We start from the raw sequence: 12,515 nt of genomic DNA, 5'->3' as shown, positions 1-12,515 counted from the left end.
TTGCTGGGGGATAAAATAACCCCCTCGCTTGGACAGGTGGGTGCCTGTTCAGGGGCGTGGGGGGGGCAGTTTAATGATGGAGGTGCTCAGCCTGACTTGGCCCATTTGCCCGCTCGCTACGGCGAGTGTCTAAAGGTCGAGCTCGTCCCAAAATAGCCTCTTACGTCCTTGCCGAGGAGAGAGCTGTTCTGCCCTGCTCTGGCAGTGATCATCTGCGCGTGCTGTGCCTCCCGATCCCCGCGCTGCTGTATTCCCGCCTTGCCTGCCAGTATACCGCGGTCACCTGCGTGAGCAGGCTGGGCCAGGCCCGGGGATGCGCCAGGGTAGGGGTGACCTCAAACCCCCACTTAGCGCATCCCTAGCTCTAGCCAGCCAAGGGTCACGGGGAGGGAAACTGAGGCATGGGGCAGGGAAGTGAATTGCCCAAGATCTAGCCAGGGCCAGGAATAGGACCTGCGTGTCTCGAGCCCCCAGTTCTAGGCTTGAACCACTCCTCCTGCCTTTAGATCTCTCTCTCCCTTTGTGTGGGCTCTGAGCGACAGCCCAGAGAACTGGTCTCTCACCTGAGCCGTGTCCACCTGTGAAATCCAGGTGACTTGACAGGAACCTGGTGGGAGGAAGGGGAAGAGGAGGTGTGTTCTGATCTCCCCAGTAGGGCCAAAAAGACCCTATTCAAATGTATCCCAGATTCATGCTACTCAGGCATTTGTCCTGGTGGAATAGGAGGCTAGGGAATGCTTCAGGGCAGAGGGAGCTGGCACCGGCAGGCACTGGCGATGCCTTGGTGTTAAATTGCTTTGTGGTTCAGCCTTTCTGGTCTGTAGCGAACGGCGGAGGCAGGGCAAGGAAGGGTTAAAGATCTCGCGGTGCCCCTCAAGATGGCCAGTCATTTGCATCGATCTACCATGAAGGATGGTCTCGTAATTCCTCCGAGGATGAGCAATAGCGTGGACTGGACAAGTGATGTGCTAGGCAGCCAGCGCGCGGCACGGGAAGAAAGAACCGTGGCTACCGTGCCACAGCAGGTGGATTGATCCAAAAGGGGTCGATTCCAGATCCTTAGAGGAAGGCGTACGCCCTTGGGGGCACGTACGCTGTGTGTTCATACAGCACCTTGCCCCTTGGGGTTCTGGGCCCTGATTGGGGCTCCCAGGCATTACTGCAGTATGTAAGTGGGGTGGACTGGGGGAAATTCTGCCTGACCACAGCCACGGATCTGCTTGTGCCCTGAAGCCTGAGGATTGATGGCCCTTTGTCCTTTTCATCTTGGCACGTTGTCACTGGAGAGGCCAGACAAGTGACTAATCCTTGGAAGCGGTTTGCGTTCTCCTACAGCAGGGAGTCCCGTGCATTAACTGTCTGCGGGGCGAACAGGTCGCTTCCTCTGGTCCACTCTGAGTTTACTAGTGGGAGATCTTTGCTCCAAACAAATGCCAATTCATGGAGAGGAGCGGGGGGTGGGGAAATGACCAATCTTAGGCCAAAACTTTCCAGCCTGGCCACTGATTTTGTTTTCAGATCTAGGTGCCCCGGGGCCTTATTTTCATAGATCCTGGGCACCTACAACTTGTTGGGAACTGCGAGTGCCCAGCAGCCTGGCACATCAGGCCCCAGGATGTCTCTGGGGGAGCACCCCAAAGCCCAAGCACCCGGACATCAGTGCCCACTTTGAAACCCCTGTATCCTCTCAACCTAATCAGGTAGATTAGATCCCCTGTAACACCAGTGTCAATCCAGTGTCACTCCGGATTATACGCCAGTTCCACCGGGATCAGAATTTGGCCAAAGCAGGTGCGTGGGGGTGGGGAGGAGAGGAGAGCACGGTAGCGGGGGATAAAGGGATTTAAGACACCCACTGCAGGTTTTGTTACAATCAAACCTACACCAGGCCGGTGCCAATGGGGTGGGGGGGGAAGGGGGAAAGGGACGTGCTAACTCATCTTCATACCCCACCTCCCTTGTTCCAGCGGTGAAGGGGTTAAGGCGGGGCCGTGCAGAGTAAACAGGAGACTGCTGATGGGGATTTTCCATTCCTGTCATGCCTCATTATCTCCCAAAGGGGCAAAACTTCTTTCAAGTCCAGGGACTAAGGGAGGCCGCTGTTATTCGACTGTTGTTTTAATTTAGCCAGTATACAAACATCTCTGTTAGGGCTGGTCTGCAAAGAGACCACAGCGCTTCCTCCAGTGGTGGGGGGACGGGGGGGCGGCTCTTCTGCTCCCAGCTGCCCCCCCTTTCCTTCTGGAAAATGCTTATTTAAATAGGTCATTTACGAGGCCCACCTGCCGCACACAGATCTGTTTGCATGTGCCAGCTCCCAGCGACTGGTCTCTCTCCTTGAACTGACCCCCCCCATCCAGATGCACTGGTGGTGCCTGACTGGGGAAAGGCATGCGGCCTTGTTGGGCTGGGTGGATTTTTTTATTTCTCCCTCTTCCTTCAGTGCAAGCACAAAAATCCTGCCAGCCCAGCTGTGGAATGATTTACTGAAGAAGTGACATGCTGGCAGCTGAACAATGTTCGTGCCCAAAGGTGGCTGAGCCCAGGAGAGGAGAGATGTTTGTTTGTTTTTTAAGGAAGGCGTGTGGGGAGCTGGCAGATCTCAATCTGGACTGTTGCATGGGCTCCCGGCCAGCGCTGGAGGATTCTTGGCCATGGGAGCTAAGGGCAGAACGTGAAATTGACAAAACTCAGCAGCTGTTTGGTGCCTTTTCAGGGAGATCTTTAAGTGTTTTATAAACATTCAGTGAATTAAGCCTCCTGGTCTTTTCCCCCCTCCTTGGGAGGCAAGTAAGGAGCATTATCCTGATTGTGCAGATGGGGAAACTGAGGTGCAGAGAAGCAGTTTGCCTGAGTGAGTCGGTGATCGAGAACCCAGGAGTCCTGGCTCCCAGTCCCTGCTGCCCTAACTGCTCCACTTCACTCCCTCCTGGAATGGGCAGCAGAACCCAGGAGTCATGACTCCCTGATCCACGCTTGACCCTTAGACAAAATTCCCCCTCCCTGAACCAGGAGTAGCCCCGCGGGGTCCTGTCTCCTAGTACCCCCATTCCTAATACTCGCTGGCTGATCTAACCACTGGGCTAGAACCTGCCTCTGCCTTTTAACATTTGGGGTGTGATTTTGCACAGTGCCAATCTGAGAGTTTGGGGGTGCGTCCAGGTAGGGGCAGGGTCCCAGGGTGCTAGGAAGGCAGCTGGAGGGCGGGGGGAGCTGAGGGCATGAGTTGACCTCCCCTTTACATCCTGCTCCCAAGAGAGCGGATACGATGGGGTCTGGTGCCAAGCGAACCCCCCCCCCCCCCGACTAGCGAAGGAGATCGGGTGAGCGGCAGCATTTACGAGACCCCAAGTCTCCACTCTGGCCTTTGAAGGGGTTCAGATGCCAGAGCCCAGAGGCCCATGACGTTAATTCCCCACCCCGAAAAGAGCGAGGCCACACAGGCTGACGGCCAGCCGCAAAGCTGGCAGCTGCGTGCCGAGCTCCAGTCCCCTTGGCCTCCGGGGAGGAAGCTGTGGGAAATGGCTTGGCACCTTCTGGGACTCTCCGCCCTCGCTGTGCATTAACTCTGGTCTCCTCTCGCTTCCCCTGTGCAGAGCATTTCTGCCTCCTCTCCGGAGAGCCTGCAGGGCGAGGAGCGGCCGGGCGGCACAGGGCTCAAGCGGAAACGGGAAGAGAAGGACCTGCCGGGACATTACGTGAGTGCAGCCAGGGAGCGTGGCGGGCGACACCCGGATCCCTGCCCCTGAGAGGATGGGCCGGGTATTGCTGCAGAGGGAGGGGGGGCGGTTCTGGAGCTGGCAGAGGGCAAGGTCTGGGTTTGCCATGCAGTGATCCCGCTCCTCTGGGGCTGTTCGGAAGAACGGGTTAGACAAACCCCTGTCCGGGATGGTCTTAGGTTTACTCGGCCCTGTTTCAGTGCAGGGGGCTGGACTTGATGACCACTCGAGGTCCCTTCCAGCCCTGCAGTTCTATGATTCCGTAGCAAACTCCAGCAGCCCAATGTTCCACTGCACCAGGCCGGGGGGCTGCCCTCCCTGAACCCCCAAAGGGTTATCTGAGAACCCGGGGGGGGGGCGCTTTTCAGCCTGGCTTCATCAGCAGACTTCCCCACTAGGGCCTCATGTAGAAAGGTTGCATGGTTCAGTGGATAATGCTCTGGGCTGGGACTCAGGGGACCTGAGTTCTATTCCTGGCTCTGCTGGGTGACCTTGGGGACGAGCAGCTGGGTGCCTCACTGGGAGTTGCTCCAGAAGAATCTGGGGCAGGAACGGAGCGGGCCTGATGCTGATCTTGCTTTCAGGGTGTAAATTGGCTTCAACGCCATTTAAGTCAATGAGCCAGATTCTCTGCTGGGGTGACCTGCACCCTGGGGGAGCTCTCGTCCCTTATCGAGCCTTTGGAGGCAAGGCAGGGGGCCTTGGGCGGTGTCCAGAACAGAACCCCACAGGGGGTCTGCTCCAGCCTCTCTCATTAGGGGTCATGTAGGCAGGTGGCGTGTTCACTGGATTGGGACTCAGCAGACCAGCATTCTTTTCCCAGCTCTGCCACTGACCTGCTGGGTGAACGTGAATAAGTCACATCCCTTCCCCGTGCCTCAGTTTCCCCCTCTGACCTTTTTCTCTCGTGTCTAGTTAGACTGCAATCTTGCTGTCTCTCCTTAGTTGTATGTACAGCACCTAGCGCATTGGAGCCCTGATCTCAGTTGAGAGCGTTCGGCTCTGTTCCAATACTACTAACAATTCTACACCCGCCCAGCCTGTTGTTTTTAATGTTGCCCGGATGCTGTGGGATTTTTCTTCCGGATTCTGCAGGAGATTTGGGGGCGAAATCTGGGGGATGATGATGATGATGACTTTAAAAAAGAAAATTCGGTCTGGACCCTATGGAGATAGGAAATGGCAACTCTGAAGAGGCTTTTTAACTAAAAGGGACCTTTCAACATTGCTTACTAGCTTTAAAGTGCTGCAGAAAAATATTTGAGAAAATACCTTAAAAAAGAATTCCCCAGGGAGCCCTTAAATCCAAGGAGTTTCTGGGTCTCTGCTCTGTCTGACGCAGCCTTTGCTTGTGTGGGGTCTGATCCAAAGCCCATTGAAGTCACTTCCTTGGGCTTTGGGTCAGGGAGACAAGCCAACAGAGTGGAGAGATGATAATAATCCTTAGGGTTTATCTAGTGTTTTCCAGCCGTTAGTTTAAAACACTTTACAAAGGACATCAGTATCATTCTGCCCATTTTCCAGATGGGCAAACTGAGGCACAAAGAGGCGACGTAACTCTCCCATCCAGCAGGCCAGTGGCAGAGCTAGGAATAGACCTCAGGTCTTCTGAGTCACAATCCAGTGCTTGAGCCACTAGGCAGCACTGCCTCGAAGATCTGCCCTGTGTCGGTATTTTGCTGTTTTAATTGTTCCTGGCTCTGTTTCTCCCCTCGGCAGGACAGCGACGGGGACAAGAGTGATTATAACCTAGTAGTGGATGAGGTGAGTGAGAAGTTTTTAATTAGATCTCTTAAGGCCTTGTCTAGACACACAATTCATATTACTTTAGCTGTACTGTTACCGCTGCAACCTAGGATGGAGGCAGTTCTCTCCGTGCGACGGTAAAAGCTGCGCAGAAAGGGGAATGAATTATGCTGGGATAAGACACCTCTAGCAGCTGTACTGATAAAACCATATCTGGAAACGTCTCTCCCCGAACCGGAATAATGATCCTGGTCTGAAATCTGTGTCTAGACCAGGTCTAAGATGGTAACTGAAGGTGATTCTGTTAGACAGAATTGCCACCTCTGGTGGTTTTATCACAAGTCGCGTGATATTTGGTGGTTTTTGGGAAGCCCCAGTTCTGGAAGTCACGTGACTGTATCAGAATCTCAGTTTTCTTTTTAAAAAAAACAAGTCAGTTTCTAGCCTTCCTGACCGTGGAGAGGAGCTGGGAAGTGTGACCTCAGAAAGGCAAATAGAAAGAACCCCAGGGCTGTTATTTGAAAAGAAAAAATCTCCCTGGGCAGCCAGGTCCGTGGGTTGGCAAGCTGGAGGCGCCTGTCCCTGAGTGGAGACTCGACTGATTTGCAAACAGTCGTTTTGTCTGTCTGGGTTATTATATTGTAGCAAATCGGCGGGTGTCCCCCAGTTCTTCCCAGTCGCTACCCAGCTGCCTGTTGCAGCCAATTGGAAACCACCCAAAGCATTAAAAGAGAGAGAGAGAGAGAGAATTAATATGGCTTGCAAAATTCCCAGTGCATTCAAAAGCAGAGGCAATTTTCTCATATCCTCCTAGGCTACATCTGCAAAAGCAGGTCTGGATCCTGCTCCACCACCTGTGTGACTCTGGAGCGTCTCCATTCAGCTCAGCGGATTAACCCCAGGGCACCAGGGTCTGAAGGCTCTGTCTGCTTTTCTCTTCCCCGCTGCAGGACCCGCCCTCTGAGCCCAGCAGCCCTGCCCATGCACCCAGCACGAAGCTCCCGCCCGCCCGCAGGGACATGCCCGAAAGCCCAGCCTCCCTGGCCTCCAGCCGGAGCACAACGCCCCTCAAACTGAAGGACCAGAGCCTGGTAAAGAGATGGGCTGGCAAGCTGGAGAGAGGCCGTGGGATTGGGGTGGGGGTGGGGGTGTCGGCACCTACCTCTGTATCCCAGGGCACTGCCCCAGGGTGTCTCTCCCTGCTGCAGCACATGGGGAGGGGAGGGGAGTGGATCTGGGATTCTCTGTCCCTGCTTAGAGGGCATGTCGCAGGCAGTCCAGCCTGGAGGATGCACCGGGGGCTGCCCCTGCTGGAGCTCTGGATTGGGGAAAGGGGATGCTGCCCCCCGCAATCCCCTCCCATGCTCCTTCCCCCATCACACGCAATTGCTTGGGCTTCCCGTCTGGTCCTTAACCCCTCAAGCACTTAACGAGAGAGAGCTTCTCGCCACTCCCTCTCCCTGCCATCCTATTGCTCCCTGCCCACCCCACCTCTTCCCCTGGCTCCCCCGTCCCTGCCAGACACCTGCCACCTCCAGAGGGGAAGAATTGCATTGCACTGCCTCCTATCCTGATGCAACCCACGTCCCCCACTGCTGGTTCCAAGCCCTGGAGGGGTCATAGACTGGCAATGGGGTAAGAGGGATTGTGCCAGGTGGAGAGGTGGCAGTGGGAGCTGGGGGGGGGGGCACAACAGACCAGGGGTTTCTCCTCCTAACAATCCTCTTCTGCCAGGATCTCTCCCATCTTCTCCAGCACTGAGGGCCAGCCGGAAGCCTAGGAAACAACCTGGTCCCCAAAGGGTTAACCCTCCAGGCCACACTACGCTGGATCAAACCCAGAGTCTGTGTCCCCTGGAGGTTCTCCGGCGCTCTAAGGGTTAACCGCAGCCGAGCGAGACAGAACGGTTTGGGGCGCAGGCAGTGTGTGGGCTTTGCTGTGCTATCAGCAGGCAGCCTTGCCTAGTGGTTGCAGCAGGGTGGGCTCTGGGAGCCAGGACACCTGGGTTCTGTTCCCAGCTCTGTACTGACTCGCTGCACGTCCTTGGGCCAGTCAGTTCCCCGCCCCGGGCCTTGCCTCATCCCATCTGTGCAGCGTGTCTAACGCGCCGTGGGAGCATGAGGAGGCCCTAATTAATGAGTGTGCATCAGGCGCTTGGAGATCCTTGGCGTGCTGATTAATTAATTAATAACGAATCACCGCTATCGCTAGCGGGTCTCCCGCGCTGCCTGGCAAGGGGCGAGTGCCTTTGGAAGGGAGGTTAATACGCTGGTAACTGGAGCCTGGCTTTGCAGGTATTTTCCATCCGGCTGCCTGCAGAATTCCCCTGGGCTCCTCCGCGCGCTGTGCAATCTATCGATTTGCCCAGCATCAACCTGATTCTCAGATTGAAACATCAGCGGGAGGGAGGGTATTGATTGCGCTGTCATTCCCAGCCCAGCCATCGAGTGGAGGAGCGTGAGGCACTTACCAGATTCATTGGGAGCAATCTGTCGGCTGCAGGGGTTTGGGAGCCTTCATTAGGGTTGCTGGTGTTTCTCCCCGGGACAATCTGATTAGAGCAGGCGAAATGCCCTAAGTGATGTGAGATTTGCGGGCTCCGCTTGGATTTCTACCGGTCTCCACAGAATCCCAAGGAGAGCAAAAATGCACCAGGGTTTATTGGACACCCCTTCAGTGAAACAGCGGGCAGGGTGGGGCGGCTGGTCGATGGGCCGGATCCTGCAAAGGGGCTGGTGCACACAGTCCTGTGGCGGGGGCTGCAGACTCTCTGTGCAAGTATTAACTGGAAGGGGGTGTTCTCTAGGGGGTCAGAGCAGGGGGCTGCAAGTCACGACTCCTGTGCTGTCTTCCCAGCTCTGGAAAGGGGTGGGGTCCAGTCCCAGTGGTTGAAGCAGCAAGAGGGGCTGGGAGCCAGGACTCCTAGGTTCTATACCAAACCCGGCCATGGAATCTCTCTGTGACTTTGGGTAAATTAAGTCGCTGTCCTGTGCCTCAGTTTCCCCATTGGGGTGTGTGAGGTTTCATGACTGGACAGGTAGTGCTCTGGGGGGCCTTGGCTGGAAGGCTCTAGAGCAGAGCAGGGCAACATCTCCTTTCCATTGCAGAACGATGTCTCAGCCAACACTCCCACCTCCAAGTCCTCCAGCTCCTCTCCTCCACGGGACTCCCTAACGCCCGGCCCCGGGCCAAGCTCGGCCTCCCATCTCCGGCAACTCTCCTCTAAGCCGCCTGCCACGGACACCATCAGTGAGTCTCTCTAAGGCATCCGCATCCTTCTGAGAAACTGCCTGGCCTTGTAACACAGCATGTGTGTGTGCAGGGGTGCATGGCAGCTGGTGCAGTTACCACAGGGCTCTGGGTCAGTGGTGGATTTCCACTCATATCACAGCCAATTTTATGGAAGCGCTTCTGCTGTGGTAATATGGCGTGTGGGTCAATTACACGAACAGGTCCAATGCGTTAAGGTGCTGAGAGCCTGCTGTGCAATGCAAGGCCCTCCTTGCTTCTCAGGTGTGGGTCCATAGTATGGTTTGTGTCAACCTGTGGAACTCACTGCTGCAGGAATTCAGAGTGACGAATACTGTGTCTGGCTTTTGGAAAGGGTTCTGCATTGTTTCTGACTCATAATATTTCTGGCTATTCGTGTGAAAACAAGGGTGATCAAAGCGCATGCTTCAAGACATTGGCTGAAGGGGTCAGGAAGGAACTGGCAGAGGAAGGATGATCTTGTGGGTACGGCGCTGACTGGACAGGGACTCAGGAGATCTGGATTCAGTTCCCGGCTCTGCCACAGACTCCCTGGGTGGCCCTGAGCCAGTCATTTAGGCCCAGATCCTCAAAGGTACCTAACTCCCATTGATTCAGGTGTCTAAATACCTTTTGAGGATCTAGGCTTTACTCTCTCTGTGCCTCAATACTCCATCTGTGCAAAAGAGGTCGTCGGCTTTTCGTCTCTTTCGATGTGTCTACACGGTGCCTAGTTACAAAGGGTCCCTGGTACTGGGGGCCGCGGGTTATTTTGACACAATTAGTTGATCCTAATGTATTTTCCTCCCCACCAAGGTGCATATTGCTCTGTAGCCCAGATGCCTTTGGAGAGTTTTCATCTCCTTCTGACGCATCAGATACTGGCCACTCCCAGAGACCAGGGCCCAATGCTGGATTTTTCTGTGGGTGCCGGGTGTGTGTGTACCCTACACTGCAGCTGAAAGGTGTCAGTCCCGGCCTGGGTTCGATGTACATGTGCTAGCTCTGCTTGAGCGAGCGCCTAAAATAACGAGGTAGCCGGAGTGGCTCGGGCTAGCTGCCCGAGTGAAACCCCGTCAGCGTTCCTCGGAACGTACTAGGTGGCTAGACTGAGCCGCTGCGGCTACATTGTGATTTTAGGAACCAGGAAAGAGAGACGGAAGCAGACGGAAAACAAGCAAGATCTTACACTGGACACTCTTGGTCTTGTGCTAGGAGACAGAACAGAAGCTCCCGATCTCCCTTCTCTGGACCATTCAGTATTTTCGAGACTCTATCCTCTGCCCCCTGTTCGTCTCCTCTCGCAGGTGATGCTCCCAGTCCGTTCAGTCTCTCTTCCTAGGAGAGTTTTTCCAGGTCCTCCATCATTGGTGGCTCTGGGCCCCCCCCAGGTCTGCAATATCCCTTTGGAGATAGGTTGGCCGGTAGCCAGAAGAAGCCGCACCATTGAGGTATTACTCCCTTGAGTAAGCGGTGCAGGATTGGCCCTGCACTGTTGTTTGTGGTTTGTTTCACAGTCACGCCTAGAGGCCCCGACTGAGATCAGGGCCCCGTGGTTCTGGGTGCTCCACAGACAGCAAGAGACGTGGTCCCTGCCCTGAAGATCTAGCTGTATAAGTGGGGATCACTTGAAAGCCCTTAGGGGTGTGCCTCAATGTTAAAGGGACAGGCCTGCAGAGGTGCCTTGGACCAGCTCTGCCTCTCTGGGGGATGCTGGGCAAGTTACTTTGCCGCTTGGTGCCTCAGTTTCCCCATCTGTAAACCAGGAGCATTACTGACGTCAGAGGGGTTGCTGTGAACTGGTGTTTGGAGAGCGCTTTGCAATCCTCCCGTGAGAGGAGCCGTAGAGCGTCATGGAGCTTTCGGCTAATAGAAATGCGTCCCGGCTGAAAGCTGGGTAGTGGAGGGGAAAAGGTTTGATCAAGACTGGCAGTTTTCGAAGTGGAAATAGAGCAAGAATTTGAGAAATGAAGCCCTTTTCTGTGCTAGAAAATGACTCCGATGAGGGGATGGAAATGGATCTTGATAAACCAGGAGAACTTCTGAGATAAATGCACCAGGATCAGCTTAGAACTCACTTGCGTTGATTTAGCTTCATTCAGTATGAGCCCAGTTTAAAGGGATTTCAGAGCCTCTGCATCAAGAGTTTGAAAGGCAGCATGACTAGTGCCGCTGGGTTGGGACTTAGGAGACCTGGGTTCTATTCCTGGCTCTGCCGCTGATGCCCCAAGTCACCCAGGGGAAGTCCCGTCGCCTCTTTGTGCCTCAGTTTCCCCTTTGTCTGCCTTGAAGCAGCAGCTGATCTGATCTCAGCTGAGGCTTCATGGTGCTACTGTGGTACAAATATTAACTACTCACAAGTTCCTGGCTTCCAGCCTTGGCTAGCAGAGCTGGCTCTTGGCACTCAGGCAGTTAGATCCACTGGTCCCCGGTTCAATCCCCGCTGGCCATGAGCCACCCTGGGGCGTGACGCTGCCATAATGCAGGTAACCAGCACCCGGGGGTGCTGCTCAGTGGCTGCGTCTCTTCTCTCGAACCCCCAGCTCTGCGCAGCCCCCTGAGCGTGCCCAGCACCTACGCGTCTTCATTCGGGATGGTGCCCCACGCCACCATCAACGGCGAGCTCGCTGCCCCCAGCACCTACGTGAGCATCCACCTCTCTCCGCAAGTCAGCGGGACGGTGATGTACGGACGGTCCCCTCTGGTGAGTCGCGGACAGGCCGGGGCAGAGGCCAGCTCAGCTCCCGCCGCCTCCTGCAAAGGCCCTTCTCTCCCCCCCCACCACAAAATCCCATGTGTGTGCGGGGGATAGAGAGTAGCAGTGGTGACCTCAACAGGGGCCAGCCAAATACAGTGGGGCACCTTCAGGGCCGGATTAACCTTTTGTGGTCAAACATATCTGGGGGCCCCCATGGAGGCAATGGAGCATGGCACGAGGAGGTCTGTCCCCAAAGCGAGGGGCCGGGCAGGGGCAATGGGGCGGGACATGGCTGGGCGGCCCCGCTCTGCCCAGTGCGAGGGCACTAGTTACAAACCGGCAGTTGCCAGACACATAGTGGCCCACCCGGCCCTGTGCTGCCAGCGTGCCCCTTGCCCTCGGGGGCAGGCCCATGCCATGCCACACGGCCCCCTCACCCAACACCTCCCCCCGACTCCCAGTGGCCAGAGCCCCCCTGGATCCACTATGGCCAGCACCCCTCCAACCCCCGCACAAATGCACAGCGCACCACCACCCCTGCCCAGCGCCCCCCTGCCCACAGCCCCACCACTACTGCCCAGCAACCCCCACTCCCTAGTGCCCCAATACACACATTTTCCCCGCCCTCTCACACCCTAGCACCTCCCCCAGCCGGCACTGGGCACCTTTCCAATTAGGTGCCCGGCTCCCAATGGGAGGGAGGGTGTGTGTGTCTGTGTGTGTGATGGCTCTTTGAAGATCTTCCCCCATTGGATCACGGCCGGGGCAGTGCCCTTTGCCGCCAAGCCCTGGTCCCATCAGAGTTTTGCTGACGTCATCAGCAGGAGCAGGTCTCAGCCATGAGGATTGTGGCCCCTGGTGTCAGCCGCTGCCCCCTCCCGTATATTCTTGGAGGAAACAGGCTGCAGTGATAGCCAGAGAGGTTGTTCTAAGCCAGTCTTAGTGCAGGGTGGCCGGATACTGCTTGTCTGTAGGCCCAACTCCTGCGGCCCCTTCCCACCACGCCGCTTTGTGGACCAGGTTCCCTTTGCTTTGCAGGTGGCTTTTGAGTCTCACCCTCACCTGAGGGCTTCCACCGTCTCCTCCTCTCTGCCGGCCATCCC

General features: G+C 56.0%; 1 protein-coding gene across 1 annotated transcript in view; it reads left to right on the top strand.

Annotated features, from left to right (window-relative positions):
- Positions 1-12,513, top strand: part of TLE2 (TLE family member 2, transcriptional corepressor) — a gene marked incomplete at its 3' end in the record, with an annotated part of 29,307 nt that extends 16,794 nt beyond the window's left edge. Inside the window, exons 9-14 of the mRNA XM_024222373.3 lie at positions 3,597-3,698; positions 5,439-5,483; positions 6,416-6,556; positions 8,573-8,714; positions 11,258-11,418; positions 12,451-12,513. Of these exons, the coding sequence (XP_024078141.2) occupies positions 3,597-3,698; positions 5,439-5,483; positions 6,416-6,556; positions 8,573-8,714; positions 11,258-11,418; positions 12,451-12,513 (654 nt within the window). The remainder of the gene's footprint in view (positions 1-3,596; positions 3,699-5,438; positions 5,484-6,415; positions 6,557-8,572; positions 8,715-11,257; positions 11,419-12,450) is intronic.
- Positions 12,514-12,515: the final 2 nt, after the last annotated feature.

This window comes from Terrapene carolina, unplaced genomic scaffold (genome assembly GCF_002925995.2).
Source record: "Terrapene carolina triunguis isolate 2854851 unplaced genomic scaffold, T_m_triunguis-2.0 Scaffold194, whole genome shotgun sequence".
In the NCBI taxonomy this organism is placed as follows: Eukaryota; Metazoa; Chordata; order Testudines; family Emydidae; genus Terrapene; species Terrapene triunguis.
Note: the sequence above shows the minus strand (reverse complement) of the source record. Positions and strands in the feature narration are given on the sequence as shown.